We start from the raw sequence: 22361 nt of genomic DNA, 5'->3' as shown, positions 1-22361 counted from the left end.
TAAGAACTCCTACACTTGAGCTACCCACTGATGCTTCAAATGGGAACTACTGTGTATCCTTTAATGTTACCTTTTTGTTCTAGTCCCTCCAATACTTCCTGATCCCCTAATTTACTGCTAAACAATGTGGCATAGAAATGTCAGCTCTTCCATGAAGTCCTCCCTGATGACATCAACTGAAAATGTTTCTATCTCTTCTGGAGTCTCATAGAGTTTTCTACCATTATTATTATGCCTCTACATTATATCTTTTACTGTAGTATTATGATTATTTGTGTACCCATACTACCTTTTCTATTAGACTATAAGCTTCCTGAAGGCAGATACAGTGTCTTACTCAGAGTTATATTTCTCAAGCAACTAGCACAGCAGTGACTGGGCTCAGTTTGCTTGCTCAGTGAATGAATGAATAAAGATACCAAAGTAACCCATACCAACAAGAGAAACAAGCAAGAAAATTAAGAGGTAGGGGCAGTTGGGTGGCACAGTGGATGGAGCACTGGCCCTGGATTCAGGAAGACCTGAATTCAAATCTGGCCTCAGATACATAACACTTACTAGCTGTGTGACCTTGGGCAAGTCACTTCACCCCATTGCCTCGCCAAAAAAAAAAAAAAAAGAAAAGAAAAAGAACTGTTAAGCATCAGAAATAAACAAAAGAACTATGTTCATAAATTTAAAGCTGGAAGAGACCTTAGAAGCCATACCAACACTATCTTTTTATAGATGAGGAAATGGAGCCCAGAGAAATTATAAGTGACTTGCCAAGAATCACACAGCTAGTAGTGTCTGAGGCGGAAAGTGAACCCAAATCTTTCTGACTCCAAGTGTACTTGGACTCTACCCATCACCCATATTGGTTATCAGATAAAACAGAGGCCACTTGAAAAAGTAAAAGTCAAAAGATCTGAGTGCAAAGCCCTGTGGTACCACTCACTACCTGTGTGATCTAGAACAAATCACTTAACTAGTCTGAGTCTCAGTTTCCTCATCTATAAAATTATAGGCTGTACTAGATTGCTAATAAAATGAGATTATTGTAAAAGAAGAGGGCTAGATTAAAGGTCTCTTCTAGATTCTATAATCTTATTAAGTCACAAGAAAGATGTCTAGATCACTGGAGAATCTTCAATGTCATTAACTGTATACAGGATTAAGTTGATGTGGGTTAGGAACAATATTTGTATCTTTTTAAAATTATCTTCCACTATCCACCATCCACTATCCTATTAATGTAGGGTAAACTACAGCTCACTCAGATATAGCTAATAACCTAAAATTCATGGAAAAATTTGACAAAAATCATTTCTATTTTGCTTTGCAACGTATTCCTATGCTCACTATTGAGTTTATCTGATATTCTAGGAATTCATACTATGTTAACTAAGTAACATGCATATCTGATTTGGGAGGCACTAGAAAGCTACTTGGCTTCCCCATCCTACCTCCTAGCTTAATTCTGCCTCCTCCTTGATCCTGAATATAAATAACATTAAGAAAAGTTTCAACACTCTTTTATCCTAAAAACTACACAAAGTATAAATATAGAGGGACATTCATCATAAAAAGCATTCATCTAAAACCAAACATAAACATCACATGCAATTGGAATATACTAGAATTTTTCCTAATAAATCCAAGAATAAAGTAAAAATGATGTCCACTCTTATTTGATATAGATCTGGAAATGTTAGCAGTAGCAATAAGACAAGAGAAAGAAATCAAAGGCAAAAAGATAAGAAAATAAAGGAAAGAAAATCATCCCTATTTGCTGATTATATGATGGTTTACTTTAAAAATTCCAGGGAATCAGCAAAAATTCTAATTAAGATACTAATAGCTCTAAAGTTTCAGACTGCAAAATAAATCTTCAAAATTAACAGTATTTCTATATAATAGTAACAAAATCCCAGAAGCAATAATATAAAGGGAAATCAAATTAAAATAACTACAAAATGCATACTTTTCTAAAGATCAATATACCACAAGATACTTTTATAGATTTAATTATAACATGCTCCTTTATGAATTTAAGAATTATTTGGAGGGCAATTTGGAACTATGCCCAAAGTGCTATAAAATTGTCATACTCTTTGACCCAGAAATACCACTTCTAGGTCTGTATCCCAAAGAGATCATAAAAATGGGAAAAGGACACACCTGTACAAAAATATTTATAGCAGCTCTTTTTTGCAGTGGCAAAGAATTGGAAATTGAGGGGATGCCTATCAATTGGGGAATGGCTGAACAAGTTGTGGTGTATGAATGTAATGGAACACTATTGTGCTATAAGAAATGATGAGCAGGCAGATTTCAGAAAAACCTGGAAAGACTTACATGAACTGATGCTGAGTGAAGTGAGCAGAACCAGGAGAATATTGTACATAGTAACAGCCATGCTAACTTTGATAGACTTAGCTCTTCTCAGTAATGCAAGGATCTAAGACAATTCCAAAAGACTCATGATGGAAAATGCTATCCACATCCAGAGAAAGAACGATAGAGTCTGAATGCAGATTGAACCATACTATTTTCTCTTTTTGTTTTGTTTTGGTTTTTTGTTTGCTTGTTTTTTCTTTCTTGTGGTTTTATCCTGTGGTTCTAATTCTTCTTTACTACATGACTAATGTGGAAATAGTTTAATATGATTGTGCATGTGTAGCCTATATCAGATTGTATGCTGTCTTGGGAACGGGGGAGGGGGAGGGAGAGAAAATTTAGAACTCAAAATCTTATAGAAGTGAATGCTGAAAACTAAAAATAAATGAATAAATAATTTAAGAATTAAGAACAACTTAAATATCTGGAGAAATATTCAATACTCAAGGCAGCTAGGTGGGACAGTGGATAGAGTTCTGGGCCTGAAGTCAGGGAGACCAGAGTGCAGATCCAGCCTCAGACATTTACTAGCTGGGTGACTCTGGGCAAAGCACTTAACCTTGTTTGCCTCAGTTTTCCCATATGTAAAATGGGCTGGAGAAGGAAATGGTATACCACTCAGTATCTTTGTTAGGAAATCCCCAAATAACATCACAAAGAGTCAGACACAACCAAAACAAATAAACAACAACAGCAACAAAGTACTGTGCCAACATTATAAAAATGACAACACTACCAAAGTTAAATGGTACTACCCAAAAGGTAAGTGAACAAAGGATATGAAGAAACAATTCTCCAAAGAATTACAAGATATTTACAACTACATGAACGCTCCCAATCAATAATAATAAAGAGAAATGCAATTAAGATACCTGAGGTTTCACCTCACATCTTGCAAATTGGTAAAGTTCACAAAAGATAAGAATAGTCCAGGCTGGAAGCATTGTGGGAAGATAGGCACCCTGGCACATTGTTGGTAGAACCATGAATTAGTACAACCATTTTGAAAAGCAATTTGGAATTATGCAAATAAAGTGACTAAAATGTTCTTACCCTTTGACTCAAGGCTTCCACTACTAGGTTCATACCCTAAGGAGGCCATTGATTTTTTTTTAATTCTTGTATAAATCCAAATATTTATAGTAGTATTTTTCATGATAGAAAAGAATTGGAAACAAAGCAGATGCACATTGATTGGGGAACGGCTAAAGAAAGTGTTACTTGAGTGTAATGGAATATTACCATGCTATAATAAATGACAAATGAGATGAATACAGAAAAGCATGGAAAGACCTGTATAAACTGATACAGAGTAAAGTAAGAAGAGCCACAATATAAACAATGACTCCAAAAATGAAAGAATCACCAAAAAATCAGAAGTGAATGGTACAAAATTATAAAGAACAAACATGGATCAAAAAAAAAAGATATGAGTAGACAGTTTCACTCTATCCCTTTGCAGAGGTGGGAGGTCCACAAATACTGTATATTGCTTATATTTTTAGACTTTTGTGATGCATTGATCAGTTATAGTGGGTTTTTTCCTTTCCTTTCTCCTTTTTTTTCCATTTTATTTTTACTGTTAAAAAATATTTGTTATATGGTATGGCCCTCTAGGAGGGGTAAGGGAAAGGATAATGAGGAAATTATGATGATATAAAAGACACATCAATAAGAGCTTATTTTAAAAAAATAAAATAGCAACACATCTCCAACTAATACAAATACCTTTTGCAAACAGAGTTAGATTCTCTCTACTGCAAAAACAAAGACAAAACAAACAAACAAACAAAAAAGCAGTATCTACTCTCAAGGGGCTCACAGTTTAATGGGGGGACAACATGCAAACAAATATAGACAAATAAGATACATTGAGGGATATTACAGCTATATAAATTGTGGTTAATCTCAGAGGGAAGTTATTTAGCTTAAAGGAGAACTGGGAAATGCTTCTTGTAAAAGATAGGGCTTTAGGTGAGACTTGAAAGAAGCTACAAGGACATAAGGAGAAAGAGCATTCAGGAAAGGGAGACAACCAGTGAAAATGCTCATCAGGATATGGAGTTTCTTCTTTGAAGAATGTCAAGGAGGCCTGTATCCCTGGATCATTAAGTATGTGGAGGGGAATAATATATAAGAACACTGGAAAGCTAGAAAGGAGTCAAGTTGTAAAGGGCTTTAAAAGCTAAACAGAGGATTTTATATTTGATCCTGGAGGTAATAGGGTTCACCAGTCACAATGTATAGGGATGAGAGATAGAGCCTCTAGTAGGAAGGATAGCTATCAGTAAAAGATAGGCCATTTATTGCTTGAAAATCCCATTTCATAAAATCATTGCAACATATAACTGAGATCTCAAAATGAAAAAAAAATAATAGGAATTCAGAGGAATAAAAATATGAATATCTTATCACAGTGCCCCTCTAACAGACCTATATAATATCCCCTCCTCTTTGGCTCATATAATCATATCTCCAATCCCTATAGAATAAACAAGGCTCTTCTATGTATAAACAAATTATTTAAGTAGGACAGGTGACAATATCAATAAGCATTTGAAAACAAGATCTCCCAGGGATTAGCCAAAGATGATCCTCAGATAATCAACCATCTTGATTCACCTCACTTTATTTGGAACAATATTCTGCCTCAAAGAAAAAGAATAACATAGCATACTCATGATACCCTACTTTTGTCAGCACTTTATACTTTTCAAGGTTCTTTTAAGTATTACCTCTTTTGAAAGAATGGACTTTGGTAATCCTAAAGCATCGAGTGTTTTTTTCAATATGATCCTGGAATAAAGTAATAGAATCTATCAGGGTTCTTAATCTAAATTCTGTCAACCAGCATATTATCTATTCCTCCTTTCCCTTCCCCTTCATGTCATCTGCAAATGGCTCAGCTGAGGATATACTCTCTCCATTTGAAAAGTATGCCATCTATGTTCTAAGTAAATGTAATTCAAGTATTCAATTCAACTTTGCTAAGCACCTATATGTTAATCATAATAATGATAATAATAGCATTTATATAGTGCTTTAAGGTTTACAAAGTACTTCTCAAACATTCCCTCATCTTATCTTCACAATAACCCTAGTAGGTGCCATTATTATCCCCATTTTACAGATGAAGAAATAGAGGTTAAATCACCTGCTGAGAGAAGTAATTATTTCTCTCTTATGTTAATAACCAATTATTGAATTAGGACTAAGGTCTTCCCCCCTTCTATTTCCTCGTTCCCTGTAGGCTAGTCAGTTGAAGGACAGGGCTGATAAACAGATGAAATCTTGAGCAGATGGATCCCACTGGGAAAACTCAGATCTGATCAAAAGATAAAGAGATTCTAGTCAGGTGAAATCCAGCCCATTCTGTTTTAATCAGCCAGGTCTGAGTAAAGATGGACCCCCTTTTGTCTAGATTGCCCCAGGCTAGGTAGTCTGCATAAGAGATAAATCTCTTAGTCTAAGACTGAGTGATCAGAGTCACTCCCTCATTAGAATAACCCATCTCTCATTATAATATTCATCCTCTCATTAATTGTTAATCAATCAAAGTTGATTTCCACCCTCAGGAACACCCATTCTTCCAAAGACATTCCAAAGCATTGAGTGGGTTCCATGAGGCGTCTTTGGGATTCAAGAGTACCACTGACCCTTTTGTTAATTATCTACCAGCATAATTAATAAAATCCTTAACTACCCAGAAACTATGTCTCTCAAACTTTTTCTATGTCACATTGCCCAGAGTCACACAGCTAGTAAGTGTCAATACAGAATTTAAATTCAGGTCTTCCTAACTCCAGGTCCAACACTCTTTCCACTGTACCACCTAATTGCTTTACATACCAGACAGAGGTGCTGGGTGCACCTAAGACAAGGAAAGAATCCTTGACCTCATGCAACTTACACTGTATATTCATCCAAATTACTGATAGAAATGTTTACCAGATTAGGTTCAAAGAAAAATTCCTGGAGTATTCCCCCAAAGGCTGGCCACTATTTGAGTTTAGTTACTCAAGTGATTCTGAATCCATACAACTGTGCTATCAAGTAACCCATATCACTATCTTGTTCAAAAGGATATTATTAATTTCTTGAATAATGTTGTTGTTGTTCAGTCATTTTTCAATCACATCTGATTCTTCATAACCCCATTTGGGGTTTTCTTGGCAAAGATATTGAAGTGGTTTGTCATTTCCTTCTCTAGCTCATTTTACAAATGAGGTAACTGAGGCAAGCAAGGTTAAATGACTTGCCCAGGGTCACACAGCTAGTAAGTGTCTGAGGTCAGATTTGAACTCAGGAAGAGTAGTTTTCCTGACTCCAGGCCCAGCACCCTATCCACCTAGCTGCCTCACGGGAGATAGGATGGCTGACATCAAATTCCTCAGTAAATTCCAAAACGACATAGGATCTGCTCAGGTTCAAGGATGGAAGGAGTATTCAATTCCTTATCAGTTATTGAAAGAGGAATTGTAATACATGCAGCTGTCCAGCTTTAACAAGTTATTCTCATCAATGCAAAAGGTGTTGTATCAGCCGTCAGACAATAGACAAGTAGGCCTTCATTTGCTAGTCTCTTTATTGCTAAATATACATATACACGTATGTATATATATGGTTGGGACCTATGATTTCATCAGTGTGGAGAACTCTTTATATGGAGACTTCTTCCACAAATGAATCTTAGCAACTCATCTGTAACTTAGAGTTTTACAGAGTTTCCTATGCGGTGAGAGTTATGACTATGATGATGATGATGATGATGATGATGATGATGATGACAGCTAGTATCTATTTAATATGGCACTTTAAGATTTATAAACCCAGGATGTGAACTCAGATTTTTCTGGTTCCAAAGTTGGTCCTTTAGATTACATCATGTTGCCTTTCATAAACAATAAAATACAAAAGAAATAAAACAGTAACCACAACTCTAAGGAATAAAAAAAACACTAGCATATCCCCCCAATATATATACACAATACTACTAGAGCACTGAAGCTTTATCTTATATACCTTTGTATCCTTCAAAGCACATGGCACAGTACTTCACACTTGTTAGATGGTATGTAACTATTAATTGAATGAATGTATAAATGAATGAATATGTTAGGTTTATAAAACACAACAGGACAGGGAAAGTTGCATAATTAAGGGTTAACCTGACTTCTGTAGACACACGATCTAAATCTATTAGGTCTATATTATATACTTTTTAAAATGTAAATGATCCTAATTCTCTCTCTACACTGTCTAGTATAGGAATTCTGAATCTTTTTTCTGCGTCATGGACCCTTTTGGTAATCCAGGGAAACCAATAGACCCCTTCTCAGAGTAATGTTTTTAAATACATAAAATGCATAGTAATCCAAAAGAAACAATTATATTAAAATAGTTATCAAAATATTTTCCTTAAATAAGCTCAGGGTCCCCAGGTTAAGAACCCCTGGTCTGATAGAAAAATTGTTCAAACCCTCACCTTCACTTTCAGTCTAATGGCCTATGAATGTAATGAGAGACACTGGAGAATATTTCAAATTACATTGAAATGCAAAAACAATTTTTCTTCACAGATTTGGAATTTTGTGGTCATTATGTAGCTTTCACAAGGACTGCTTTTGTAGGTTTCTAATTTATTAGAACCCAGCAGCTTCTTTTTAATCTGCTTGTTATTTTGCTTAAATTATTTGACCACTGCAAGAAAAAACCCTTCCTTTTTCAACTGACAGCTTAAGATTTGAGTTATAAGGGGAATGTTTATAATATATGCAAATCACATATGTTCCTCTGTGTTAAAAATAAAGCACAATAATTATATCAAATCATCTCATCCATCAACTCACATATCAATAAGTGACAAATAACGAAAGGGGAAAAGCTGAGTTGTTGATGCATGTCATAAGACTTCAAATTTAAACACACACACACACACACACACACACATACACACACCATTCAAGACACAATGCACTCATTAATTTCCTAGACAACTTTGGATACTCCACCTTCCAACCTGTGAAAGCAGTTAGTTTTCATGCAGTGCCACCTGTCAAATGTGCATTCTTCTATTTCTGTTGTATTTCTATGCATGCGTGAACATGATTGTGTTCATGATTAATATCAATCTGAGATACACGTAGCCACGGGGAGTCAAAGTACTCACTAGATTCTGTCAACTAACTAAGAGAAAAATCCAGATACACCTAAACACCAGCCACCTGCTCAGGCAAAATGTGACAGCTCTGTTAACAGGCCAGGGAACTTTATGCAATAGCTTGAAACTGGTGAAGAATAACACAGCAGTGGGGAAAAAAGAGTTCCTTAAAAAAAAACTGTGCAATGAATATCTGTGATATCTGATAGCTGCAATATATTAAAAAATTGACATTCAAGGCCCATTCTTCAACAGATAAATGGTCAAAGGATAGGAGTGATTTTCAAAGAAGAAATACAAATTACCAATAACCCGTGAAAGACTGCTCCAAATCATTAATAATAAGAAAATGCATATTCAAACAACTCTAAGATTTTCACCTCATATCCATCAAATTGACAAAATTAATAAAAGGTAGAGATGGTCAGCTGGCATCTAGGTGACACTGACAGCATGTTGGGCCTGGAGTCAGAAAGACTCATCTTCCTAAGTTCAAATCTTGCTTCAGACACTTACTAGCTGTATAACCGTGGGCAAGTCATTTAAGCCGGTTTGCCTCAGTTTCTTCATCCATAAAATGAGCTGGGAAACCACTCCAGTATCTCTTCCAAGAAAATCCCAAATGGGGTCATGAAGATTCAGACATGACTGAAACTGAACAATAAGAGATGAGGGGTTGGGAGAAAACAGGTCAGTGGAGCTGGGAATTAATACAACCATTGTGGAAAACAATTGGAAATTATTTCAGAAAAGTCACTCAACTGTGTCATAGCCTTTGACCCAGTGATCCACTACTAAGATACATACCTCCACAAAACCAAAAAGAGAAAGAAAAGCCTGGTATATACCCAAAATTTAATAGTGGTGCTTTTTGCGGTCACAAAAAAAAAGTGAGTGTCTGTAACATTGAAGAATGTGTTTTAAAATATGGCATATGAATATAATAAAATATCACTGTGCAATAGGAAATGCAAATATAAGAAATTCAGAAAAAAATACGGGAAGATTTATACAAACTTATACAGAGCAAAATAAATAGAACCAGAAGAAAAATATATACAATATCTATAATAATATAAATGAAAAAATCCTAAAAGGCAACTGAACTCAAATTAATAGTAAAAACCAATATTGGTCCCCAAGAATAGATTACAAAACAATCATAGTTCACTACTCTTGCTAAAGAAGTTAAGGACTATGGAGAAGAATGCTGTACATGCTGACAGAGGCAAGATTTTTATCAGTCATTTTTATTAACTTTGTTTTCTTTGGCTAGAAGGGAAGATCCAATGAGAGGAATCAGGAAATGAGAATAGTATGAAAAAAGTATACATTTTATAAAATTATAGTTCATATGGTACCACATGGAATCAATACTGGTCTGACTGAGCACCAGTCCTGTTGTCAGAAGGACCTGAGTTCACATCTGGCCTCAGACACTTACTAGTTGTGTGACCCTGGGCAAGTCACTTAACCCTAATTGCCTAAAAAAAAAAAAAAAAAAAAAAAACCTGGCCTGATTGTTAATAGAAACTAAAATAAAAACAGCATTGAATCTGACAAGTGTAACTCCAGGTTAAGAACCTTTGGTCTGATGGAACAATTGTTCAATCCCTCATTTTCCCAATGGTCCAATATATGCTAGCTTAAAAATTAAGAATCAACTAAATTCAGTTAATGGGGTGTATTGAACTAAATTAGGCACTATAGAATACACCGAACTATTAACCAAATGACCCGGGCTCTGACCCTAGCTCCATACTAGCTATGTAACCTTGGGCAAATCACCTAACTGCCCTGAACCTGTTTCCTCATCTACAAAATGAAAAGATTAAATTAGACAATATTTAATTTAGACAATAAATTAGACAACAGCCCTTCTAGCTCTAACATCTTATGATTCTAGCATCACACCAATACATTTAAAAACATAGAGTCATAGATTTAAAGCTGGAAGGGGACTCAGAAAACTATCTTAGCCTAACATCCTCATTTTACAGATGAAGAAACTAAGGCTGAAGTGATTTGCCAATGCTTATACAAGTAGTAAGCATCAAAGGCAAGATGAACCCTGATCTTCTTATTCCAGACTAATGTTCTTATCTATGACATACCTCCTAATAAAATGTTGCCCTTTCTCTCAAATTTATATTACTCTGGAAAACTCCAAACATGTCAGGAGGGTAAAAAAAAAAATCATCAGACTCATAATACACTACAGGTAGGAAACTGGAGCAGAGAAAGAGCACAGCAACATGAATTAGCAATCCAAAAATCACATGACTAGTCCAACTAGAAACACAATTGTGCTATTCTACAAATGTCTCCTTTGCCTTTCTGCTCATAGTTTGTGTCTCAATTCTCTTTGTTCCATCTCACATCTCCCCTGAGAATAGACTATGTATGAAATTGAGGACATCCTTGAAAACGTTCAAGAGATCACATCTTATAGTCACATGGCTGCAAGAATTATAGAGAATATAAGATCTTACTTCTTTTACTGCTCTAAGAATTGTAAAGAATATAAGATCTTACTTTACTGATTTTAAGAATACATTTGACTCAGCACAGCAAAATGCAGCCTCGCAGTTTCTATTAAGACAAGGTTTGTCCCATGCAAATACCAAAAATTGCATAAGAATCTATGCTAGATGTCTTTACAGATTACTTTGTTCAACCAATAAGCTATTTTGACATCAGATGAGGTGTTAAAAAGGGAGATATGTGTTTGTAGAATGTATGCACTAGTGATATAGAAGATATCCTTCATGAGGTCCAAATGAAAGGATTTTTTTTTTAATGACAAGATTCTCTAAATGTTCCCATTCTCTACTCACAGGTTTCCAAAGTGGGTGATATCACCCCCTGGAGGGTGCTGGAGTGATCCAAGGGGGCAGTAGTAGCCTTGGGTACAATTGAAGGTCATTGAGTAAAAATAAGGGAGCAGTGGAAGCAAAAGGAAAGAAGATGAGAAAATTTTGAAAAAGCCATTCATACATGTTTCATCTGTTGTGTAACAGAGTTAAAGTTGTAGTGATTACATTAGATTCCAAATAAATACACAAAATGCAAGTTATAACTGATCGGTGGTCATATCTACCAACAGGTCTTAACAAGCAAGTGTTGGCAGGCAAGCCTGTCCAGCATTGTTGTGAAGTCCAGAATGTACTGGCAAGAATATGTGCGTGTAATGACTTGTTTACAATACAATGCCATATGGTTACATAACGCAATATTGTGTCCTCAAAATTTCAATGCAGAAGAAAAACACAAATTTAAAATAAATTATTAAATTTAAGATGCTTAATTTTTTAAAAATTTTATGTTTTTTTGAAATGATGCAAATTTCAAAAAAAACATTAAAGGGTTAAAGAAAGTAGATTTCTGGGGGAGCACTGAGTAATTTTTTTAAAAGGGGGTGGTAGGCCAAATAAGTTCGGGAACCACTGCTCTAAATGTTCTCGACTTCTGGGATGTTATAAAGCCTCCTAAGTAAAATATGCATTAATGAGAAAAGAGGTCAGTATAACCATATATAATGGGAAAACAAAGTGGATGAAAGAGGAAAAGTGCCCAAAGTATAAAAGGTTTCCTAAACACATTGCCCCACATTAGCAACGATGACATGTTCAAGAAGATAAATAAGAATCACCATAGAAGGCATATATAACCAGAATACTGGGGGGAGTGGGAGACAAACATTGGGAGAAGAGGATCTTGCAGCAATAAAGGACAACAAATAGAAAATCAAAGTGACATACAAAAGGAGATACAAAAAGAATAGGGAGAAGGTCTCCAGGGTGCTCAATGAATCCTCTATGACAGGTTCAATATATAAGCAAGGGTCATGGAGGGTAGAAAGGCATGAAGAATCTCTGATCATATCACTGAAGGGAGTACTCACACCAGTGATCACTGAAGGGAGTACTCACACCAGTGAAATCCCAAATCATTCACACAGTCACATATACATAAATTTCAAGCTGGAAGGAACCTAGAAATTATCCAGACCAACTCCACTCATTTTACAGGTGAGATTTAATTGGAAAACCAAATCAGAGGACCTATCCAGTGACAAGGCATAAGAACAGAAATGTGGTGGGAAGGTAAATACCCCAGGTCCCATTGATTGCACACCTTAGGGTCATGATTAGAAAAGCAGATGGGAGACACTTCCTAGTTCCTGCAATGGGGAGGTTTGCTAATGGAAAGGTTTTAGTCTAGGCAGCTAAACTTTATTTCTGAAATTCTTAGTTTGGAAGTATAGACTTATTTTAGCACCCTAAGTTTGGCACAATAGATATACATACATACATACATACAAAGATACACACATGTTTGGTGTTAATACTTTTTTATTGGTAATGAGTAAAAACTAGAGTCAATTATGCTTGTACAGTTTCATCATTTGTTATTCTTGTTGTTCAGTTATGTCCAATTCTTCATAACTCCATGGACCATATTGTCCATGAGGTTTTCTTGACAAAGATACTGGAGTGGTTTGCCATTTCCTTCTCCAATGGATTAAGGCAATCAGAGGTTAAGTGACTTGCCCAAGGTCACACAACTACTAGGTGTTTGAGGCCATATGAACTCAGGTCTTCCTGACTGTAGGTCCAGTAGTCTATCCACTTAACCATCTAGCTGCCTCATATGCCATGCTCATATTATTGGGGCTCATTGAAATGCAGCATAAGAGGGAAAGGGAGGATTTTCCTAGTCTGAGCCATAAAGCCCACAAATCTAAATTAGTGATACAAGCACTATCTCTGCAAAAAATGGAAGCTGGAGAATAGAGGTTGTCAGCTATCTGAGAACCTTAGAGAGCTTGGTATCCCCCCTCCCCACCCTGCCAAGACCCCTCTGATGTTGAGTAGAACATAACTACTGAGTTAAGCATGGGACTGTTTAGTGCCTAGTCTTCATTGTTGATTAAGATCAGGCTAGTAGCCAGCAGAACCCACTCATGGGTTAAGTAGTCAATTTAGGTAACTAAACAGCACCTAGCATCACCTGACACAGGGCAAAAGTTTAATGAAATCAGACACAGGACAGATAAGTTTTGATAGGGATGTACATATTTCTCTGCAAGAGAAATCCACAACATTCTTTCTATATAGATAAAAGAACAATAACTTCTAAGGGTATCTAAAAATAATTCATGTAGAATATTTGTAACATAATATTTGTAGCTATTTATTTAAAGTTTAATGTTAATAGTTTAAATTATTGTTATGATTCATTAAAATTAATGTTTTAAATATTTATTTAAATATTACAATATTTAAACTATTTATCAGAGCTTATTTCAATGTAACTATTTTCTAGAACTTACTTCAATACAACTATTTATTTCTCAGAACTATCATCCCACTATTTCTTCATTGGTTAGTTTATCATGACCTAGGTGCATCAATAACATTGGCTTAGCATTGGCAGAACAATCTGTTTAGGTTCTGTTCCATTATATGCACTTGTTCTTGGCAGGAGCTAAGGAATTATAGAAGACTACTCCCTAAAACTTTGCTATATTACCACTTATCACTCACTTATCCTTACAGTAGCAGAGCTGAGATTTAAACCCAACTCCTCTAACTCCAAAGCAACTTGTTCTGTTTCATTTGAGCACTGGCATAGGAGTCAGGAGACTTGAGTGCTCCTTCATCCATCCCGCTAATGAGATCTGTGAACTTGAAGAAGTTATTTAACCTCTATTAGCTTTAGTCATCTCATCTGCAAAATGGGGTAATGATAGCTTACCAATGCCTAAGAGTGAGGAACTAGACCAGTTGATCTCTGGAGATCTCTTTTTGTTCTAAGTTCTGTGATTTGATCATTCTAACTCTCAATAACTAATCCTAAAATTGGAAGAGACCTAAGAGATTATCTAGTTTATTCTTGAACAAGAATACTCCTAGAACATTTACCAATGGTCATCTGGCCTCCACTTGAAAATCCCCAATGATGGGAAATCCAGTAGCCCTTTAAGGGAGTCTTTCCTACTTTCAGATACATCTAATTGTTCAGGAGATTTTCCTTCTACTAAGCAAAAACTCTCTGCAGCAGGAATAATGTTTCTTAAAGTCCCTGTCACATAGACTGGACTAACTTTTCTTAAAGCCCTACCCCCTGTACACTAGGCTAGCTTTTTCTTAAAAGACAGTGAAATATGATTGATCCTTAAGACTTAATTGGTCCAAGGCTTTAACCATTTATAAAGTTTTCTAGTGGACTACGTAAAAAAAACCAGCACAAAAAATGTCAAGAACTCAAGCTTCACAAACTCTTCTTACTAATGTGGCTCCATGGCAAGTATACAGAGGCAGAAAAGCTATGCCTAATTGAATCAATACTATATCCTTGCTGAGTATCCTATAATATACTAGTAATAGTATTCTATTATCCTAGTATCCTGAGTATCCAATAATATATTATAATATATTTAGTAATTGTATGATATTACTAAGTAAACTTCCTTTTATTAGTTGTTAAATGATCTATAAGTATCTCATTTAGTTTTCATACTGAATTGGAACCACCAGACCAGCCTTACTCTGACTTGACATATAACATTCTCCTCTCTGAAATGTCTATTCATTACTTCTAATTGTACCATATGGAGCCCAGCTAAATGAGTTTAATCTCTCTTTCACATGGTAATCCTTCCACTGTTTAAAAAAAAGTTTTCATGAAGAATTTAGAACTATTCCCCAATTGACAAATGGTCCAAGGCTATAAATAGGCAGTTTTCAGAAGAAGAAATCTATAAATATACCAAAATAATGTTCACAATCCCTAATAATTAAAGAAATACAAATTATAATATGTCTGAGGTAACACCTCATATCTATCAGATTGGCAAAGTTGACAAAAAGGGAAAATAACATTAACACACTGTTGGTAGAGCTGTGAATTGGCTCAGCCATTCTGGAAAGCAATTTGAAAATATACCAAAAAATCTATTAAACTATGAATATCCTTTGACCTAGTGATACCAATACTAGGTCTATGCCCCCAGTGAGATCAAAGAAAGAGGAAAGGGACCTATGTGTACAAAAATAGTCATAGAAGTTCTTTTTGTGGCAGCAAAGAACTGGAAACGAAAGCGGTGCCCATCAATTGGATTGAATAAGTTACGGTATATGTATCTAATAGGATGCTATTGTGCTATTAAGCAATGATAAAGGGATGGTTTTAGGAAAAACTTGGGAAGATTTACGTGAACTGATACAAAATGAAGTGAGCAGAACTAAGACAACAATTTATACAACGACAACAATGCTGCAAAGACAATTTTGAAAGATTAGAAACTCTTATCAACGCAATGACCAACCACAATTCCAGAGGACTCATGATAAAACATGATATCTACTTCCAGATAGAGAGGTGATGGACTCACTCGGAGAACAAACTAAAGCATATTTTTGGACATGACTAATGCAGGAACTTGTTTTATTTGACTATACACATTTGTAATGGGTTTTGTTTGTTCTTGCTTTCTTGATGGATGGGGAGAGGGAGGGGAGAAGCAGAGAATTTTTAAATTTTAAATTTTCAAAAAGAAGACTTCATACTGCATCCCAAAGTCTCCTTCCCTTCAGCTGATCTTATAATGGTAGATTTCACAGTCCCCTTACTATCTTGTTAGTAGAACATAAGCTCCTTAAGAATAGGGACTTTTATATTTGTCTCCAATACCTAGTATAGTACCTGGCACTCAATAGGCACTTAATGAGTATTGATTAATTGTTTGTTTGTTTTTCTCCTCCTCTGGATATGTTCTAATATGTTAATGTTCTTTCTAAAATGTGGTGACCCAAACTGAATATAAGAATCAACATTTGGTTTGACCTGAGAAAATCTGGTACTGTAGCCCTATCACTGCTATTTTTGTGGACACATGGTTTTGATTAATGTAGCAGACTAAAATCATGTTAGTTACAAATCCTCAACTATACCAGCCTTTTTCCCAGGAGTATCAAAGTTAATGTCAGCAGTTGCAGCAAAATTCCTGACCAAGTAAAGCAAGAAAGAACTAGATTAAAATGTAATTGGGAAATGTTTAACAAAATAAATAACAACACAATAGAACATATACAAGGTCAATATGTGGTTTTCTAAGTCAATATGTAGCTGTGGACCCCATTTCTATTTGAGTTTGACAGTAATTCTGTAGCCCACATCTCTCCATTCTATCCACAAGGATGAATGAAGGGAAAAGTGTTTATTAAATGATTACTATGTGATTACTACAGGCACTGCACTAAACACTTGTATGTGGAAAAAAAACTGGTCAAATGCCTTGCTGAAATTCACGTACTATACATGTATATATATATATAGCATACAATATGCATACTATATATATATACTATACCCACATTATTGTTCTAAAAATAGTTAACCTGAGGAAAGTGAAAGAGAGAAAAAGAGAGGAAGAAAAAAAAAAGAAAGAAAATAAAGACTTACATTAGCAAGAGATTCTGGCCTAGTAGTAGCTAAGAATAATAATACCTCCCATATCTATAGTGTTTTGAGGCTTGCAAAGTGCTTTCCCCACAATAATCCTGTGAGGTTGGAATATAATATAGAGCTCTGAATAGGAATTCTTTTACCTGGTAGGAAGACCAGGTGGAAGTAGACTAGATCAGAGACCATCAAACTCAAGGGGCAGCAGGCAACCTGCAAAACTCCTGAGTGTGACCCAAATCAGCATAAAATATAGTTGAGAAATGTTTAACAAAGTAAATAAAAATTATAATACAAGATAGATAATGTTAATTTGTGGTTTTCTAAGTCAACATGCAGCCCACATGGATCTGTTTCTATTTGAGTTTGACATCACTGGCATAGAGGAAAGTCTAACTGCAAATATATTCACTAAAGGAGATGAAGCAGCCAATGCCCTCAAAAGAACCATTTGAGCCCTCCCAGAGGTTTATTGAAAGGAGGCAATTCCCAATAGAGGAACACCACAGCAAGGAGCCTTAGGTAGTGGGCCAGATGAGGGATCCTGGTCACCCATGGGGTACAGCCCACCAGGAGACTGCTGGGCCTGATACACAGAGATAGCAGTCGAAGAGAGGAAAGAAGAAACAAAACCTTCAAATCGGTATCCTGGGGTCTCAATCCTAGTTATAGCCCAATGCACTTAGATTATATTAATTTAACAAATGAGTAAATTGAAGTACAGAAAATGGAAATAATAAACCTTTGAAGTCACACAGCCATTAGGTACTGAACCTATTATTCAAAAAGGTCCCAACTCAAATTTTCACTAAATCAAATTTACCATTCCTTATTATTCCAAATTATTGAAGGTCTGCCTTAGCACAGAATAACTGTATACAGTATGTACGAAGCATAGTACACATAACATGGTCATAATAGTATAACATTTTTGGCATCATGTGAAAGCTTCATGTTTCTTTTATTGTTGTAGTTGTTCAGTCTTTTCAGTTGTATCCGATCCTTCATGATCCCATTTGGTGTTTTCTTAGGAAAGATACTGGAGGGGTGTGCCATTTCCTTCTCCAGTTCATTTTACAGATGAGGAACTGAGACAAATGGGGTTAAGTGACTTGCCCAGGGTCACACAGCTAGTAAATGTCTGAGTATCATATTTCTTTATACACATTTTAAGGAGATGTTGCATAATCGATCATTCGCCTTAATGAGTGTATTAATATTAACTAGTTAACTGGTTCTTAATAGTTAATTTATATAACCAGTAATAATACCACTGTGAAGAGTATTGTTCCTATCACCTGTGATAGAGATGGGCTAGATTCACTTTGTCAGTTCTGTGAAGGCAATATTTATTATTTGGACTGTTATTCAAATATTCTTTGCTGTCTGTATTTGGGGGAAGGAGATCATGTGTAATAGGAAGGGGAGAAGAAAGAAGGGAAGGCCCATGGAACATAGATTTAGAGCTAGAGGAGACCCTGGAGATCAAGTCCAATCCAGTCATGCTACACATGAGATACCTGAGGCTCAGAGAGTTCAGGTCACTTGCCCAAAATCACACAGCTAGTAAGTGACTTAGTTCCTCTAACTCTAAATCTAGCATGGTTTCACTGTGCCACATTGACTGTGGGTCAGCTGAGGCCACTTCTGGGATCAGGGTACTGGAAAGGGCCCTCACACAAAGTTTTGCCTAGGAACCAGAATGCAAACTGGCTGATTATAATCACAACAAAAATAATGGTCTGATGTTTCTTTCATGAAAGCAACTCTGAATTGGTAGTGATTTTTACACTCAGAAATTCTAACTTTGTCCCAATTTGATCTTCATAACATTTTAAAGATCTTCTGCCTTGTAAGCTTTTGACCAAAAAGTCATAAAATAAAATTCTGGATCGGATCATTCAAATTTCATCTATTTTTCAAACAAAAAAAAGTCAACCAAATCATTTCAAACATAATGGGGGAAAACAACCTGCAAGATTACAACTAACTTGCTTCTTTCATTTCTAAATTTTCTATTGAGAATTGCTTCTCCAAACCAAACAGGAACTGTCATTTCCTCTCTGTGACAAGCACAGTCATATCTGTAATGTCTTTCTGCCCTATTGGTTTCTAAATATTCACTAAGTGCTAGGTTTTTATAGCCTTCTGTGATGTGTTGCACAGTTTCTGCCATTTCCTTGTATAATCTGTATCAGGGGTGGGGGACCTGCCACCCCTAATCTATATTAATCACTAAGACTTGCCTAAGAATAATGCCTAATATTCAAGCATCCCTTAGTTTAGAGGCATAATTGGACAAGTGAGCTGTTCTGAATCCAAATCCTATCAAGTCAGCTAACTTCTCTGAATCTCAGGGTCCTCATCTGTAAAATGAGAATAATAATGGCACCACCCTCACAGGATTGTTGCGAAATCAAATGAGAACATGTATGTAAAGTGCTTTGCAAACCTTAAAATGATTATTTCCAATATTCTGTCATCTAGGCTTTTCAATAAGTTGAACTGGCCTTGCATTATATTTTTTTTCATATGTCAGTCAACTAGCCTTTATTAAGCTCCTACCATGTTCCAGGCACTATGCCAAGCTCTGGGGATAAAAAGAAAGGCAAAAATCAGTCCCTGTTCTCAAGGAGCTCACAATCTAATGAGTGAGACAGCATGCACACAATAGTGTACAAACAAGATTAGATAGGTAGATAGATAGATAGATAGATAGATAGATAGATAGATAGATAGATAGATAGATGATACGATAAATTGGAATAGTCTCAGTAGGAAATCACTAAGATTGAGGACTGGAAGAGACTTCTTGCAAAAGGTGGGACTTAAAAGAAACCAGGTAAGCCAGAGGAGATGAGTGGAGGCCTTCCAGGCATGCAGAACAGCCAGGGAAAACACTCCCAAGAGTCGAAGATGGAGGATTTATTGCAGGATAGTATAACCATAACCATTTTAACATCATATGAAAGTTTTTCATTCCTTTGCAGACACTTTCAGAAGGAACTGAACTGAGGTAATTGAATTCTTCAGAACTAATAGGCTACCTTAATGAATGTAGTATCACCATTTCTGTTAACATTATTATTCTTACCACCTGTCGGGGACTCCCTCAGTGAACCCTGGCATGCAGTATGTAGTGCTGTTAAATCAGATGTGGCCCCGCGTTAAATTGTTTATGTTGCCCAGGACTGGGGTCGGTACCAGGACTACATTTTCTCAATCTTCTCATCACCCTCCTTTCAAGCCTTCCCTCTTCCATTCTCCTCATCTCCCTAGCCTGACTTCATGATCAGTCAGTAGAGATGGGGCCCCAGAAATCGAAGGATAGTTAAGAATTGTTTTTTGCTGATCGGGCAGAAATTGGGGAATCTCCTAGCTCTTCCTAGTACTATAGTACTCCTAAATCCATGGTGCCCTGCCCCCAAGACAAGGGCCGCTGACATAGGGAAGTGGGGAGGGGAGGTTCAATGCACAGAGAAGGGCTCTTGTCCAGTCAGTTTCCTGCAATTGATCGAAATGAAAACAAACCCCGAAGCCCCGGTTAACACGAAAAGCTACACACCCACCCGAATGACTATGAGCGTTGTGGGCAGGGACTCGGTCCAGCCCTGATCCCAAACCACGCTGATTTACAAAACAGCCTACCAGATCACAGACAGAGAGTTCCCTCCTTCTCTTGTTCTTAAACCAAATAAATAAATAAACACGTACTAGTCAGGGAAAGGAGCTTTGTACCAGGAGACAGACAGCCACGGCACTCTCAGTTTTGACTCTGTATGTCTTTAGGCACGGCCCTCAACTGCTCTGTGCCTCAGTTTCTCCCCGCTGTAATGGGGCGATTTGAATTGCGGTTGTTAATCTTTGCTACTTCCTGGATGTCAACCTCTACTACACACCCCAGCCCAAAATCTAATAACCAGTTTCAGTTCTCTACTCCGCTCAAATCCCTCTCAGAAGAGGGGTGGCGAAAGTCTCTACCCCGACCCCCCCCCCGCGCCCGTTCGGGGGAGTGGAGAGGGACGGGAGAAGCTGGAGGGACCCTGTTCGAAGCTCTGTTCTGGGTGGCTGTGGAAGTCTCTTACCAGGGCTATGACCCCCGCTGTTGCTTCTGCCGCTGCCCCTCAGTTGCTCTGGGCGCTTGTCCCAGGCTGCCGGGGCACCCCGCTGCCCCCTGCCCAGCATCGATCCTCCCTCCGAGGTCTGCTACCCCCGCTGCTTCCTCTCCACCCCCGCCAGAGCTCGGGGAGTGGGAAGGCGGGGGCGAGGAGGGTGGGAGCTCCAGCCTGGCTGGACTCCTCCTCCTCTTCTCTCCCTCCGTTTCTCCGGCTCTCTGTCTGCACGATCTACTCCCCTAGGAAGACCCAGGCCTGGCCCTTCAGCCAAGGAAGCATGAAACCAGAGCTGGATGGGGAGTGGTGAAAAGAAGGGGATGGGGGATAACAAGGAGACGTCTTCCTTCTCCCAGGACCGTGATTTCCGTGAAATTGCAGAGCTCTCTAGGCGCCCACCAGCCCCTCTCGAGTTTTCTCCAACTCTGGTTCTGGGGGCCACAGTCTTCCCTTCTGGGCTTCCGAAAGTTTGGTTTCTGCTTTCATTCAATCATTGCGCTTTGAACCCAGGAAGAAAAGATAAGGATAAGGGATAAAGGAATTATGATATAGAATTTAAGGATTAAGGAACATGGCATGTCTATGGCATAGACAATAAAAGGAAATCCCCCAGCTTACAAATTTGGGGAAGGGTAAAAACGTAGGTGTTAAAAAAGGGGATGCAGCTAGTTGGCACAGTGAATAGAGCACCGGCCCTGGATTCAGGAGGACCTGAGTTCAATTCCAGCCTCAGACACGTAACTCTTACTAGCTGTGTGACCCTGGGCAAGTCATTTAACCCCATTGCTTAGCCAAAAAAAAAAAAAAAAATTTAAAAAAAAAAAACGTAGATGTGTGAGGTGGAGTAGAGTGGTAGGAAATTTCGGGGTAAAGAATGACTAATTGAATGAAAAAACTTTATATTAAGCACCTTCAATGTGCCAGTGATGGCATAGCGGTTAGAAAGGCATTGCCTAATAGCGGAACGTGGTTCAGTGATTGAGCGCCCGGCCCAGAGTCAGGAAGACTCATTTCCCTGAGTTCAAATTCGACCTCCGGCACTTATTAGCTGTGTGACCCTGGGCAAGTCGCATAACCCTGTTTGCTTCGGTTTCCTCATCTGTAAATTCAGCTGGAGAAGGAAATGTCAAACCACTGCAGTATCTTTGCCAAGAAAACCACAAATGGGGCTACAACGAGTCGACACGACTTAACAATGTTGCATTCCTGGACCAGAAGCCAGGAAGATAAATTCAAGTTCT

General features: G+C 37.2%; 1 protein-coding gene across 1 annotated transcript in view; it reads right to left on the bottom strand.

Moving 5' to 3' along the window:
- Window positions 1–21204, bottom strand: part of LOC114050170 (disrupted in schizophrenia 1 protein-like) — a 508708-nt gene extending 487504 nt beyond the window's left edge. The window contains exon 1 of the mRNA XM_027871792.1: window positions 21094–21204. Within this exon, the coding sequence (XP_027727593.1) occupies window positions 21094–21193 (100 nt within the window). The 5' untranslated portion in view covers window positions 21194–21204. The remainder of the gene's footprint in view (window positions 1–21093) is intronic.
- Window positions 21205–22361: the final 1157 nt, after the last annotated feature.

Source organism: Vombatus ursinus, unplaced genomic scaffold, assembly GCF_900497805.2.
Source record: "Vombatus ursinus unplaced genomic scaffold, bare-nosed wombat genome assembly UNPS02014798.1, whole genome shotgun sequence".
NCBI classification, from domain to species: Eukaryota; Metazoa; Chordata; class Mammalia; order Diprotodontia; family Vombatidae; genus Vombatus; species Vombatus ursinus.
Note: the sequence above shows the minus strand (reverse complement) of the source record. Positions and strands in the feature narration are given on the sequence as shown.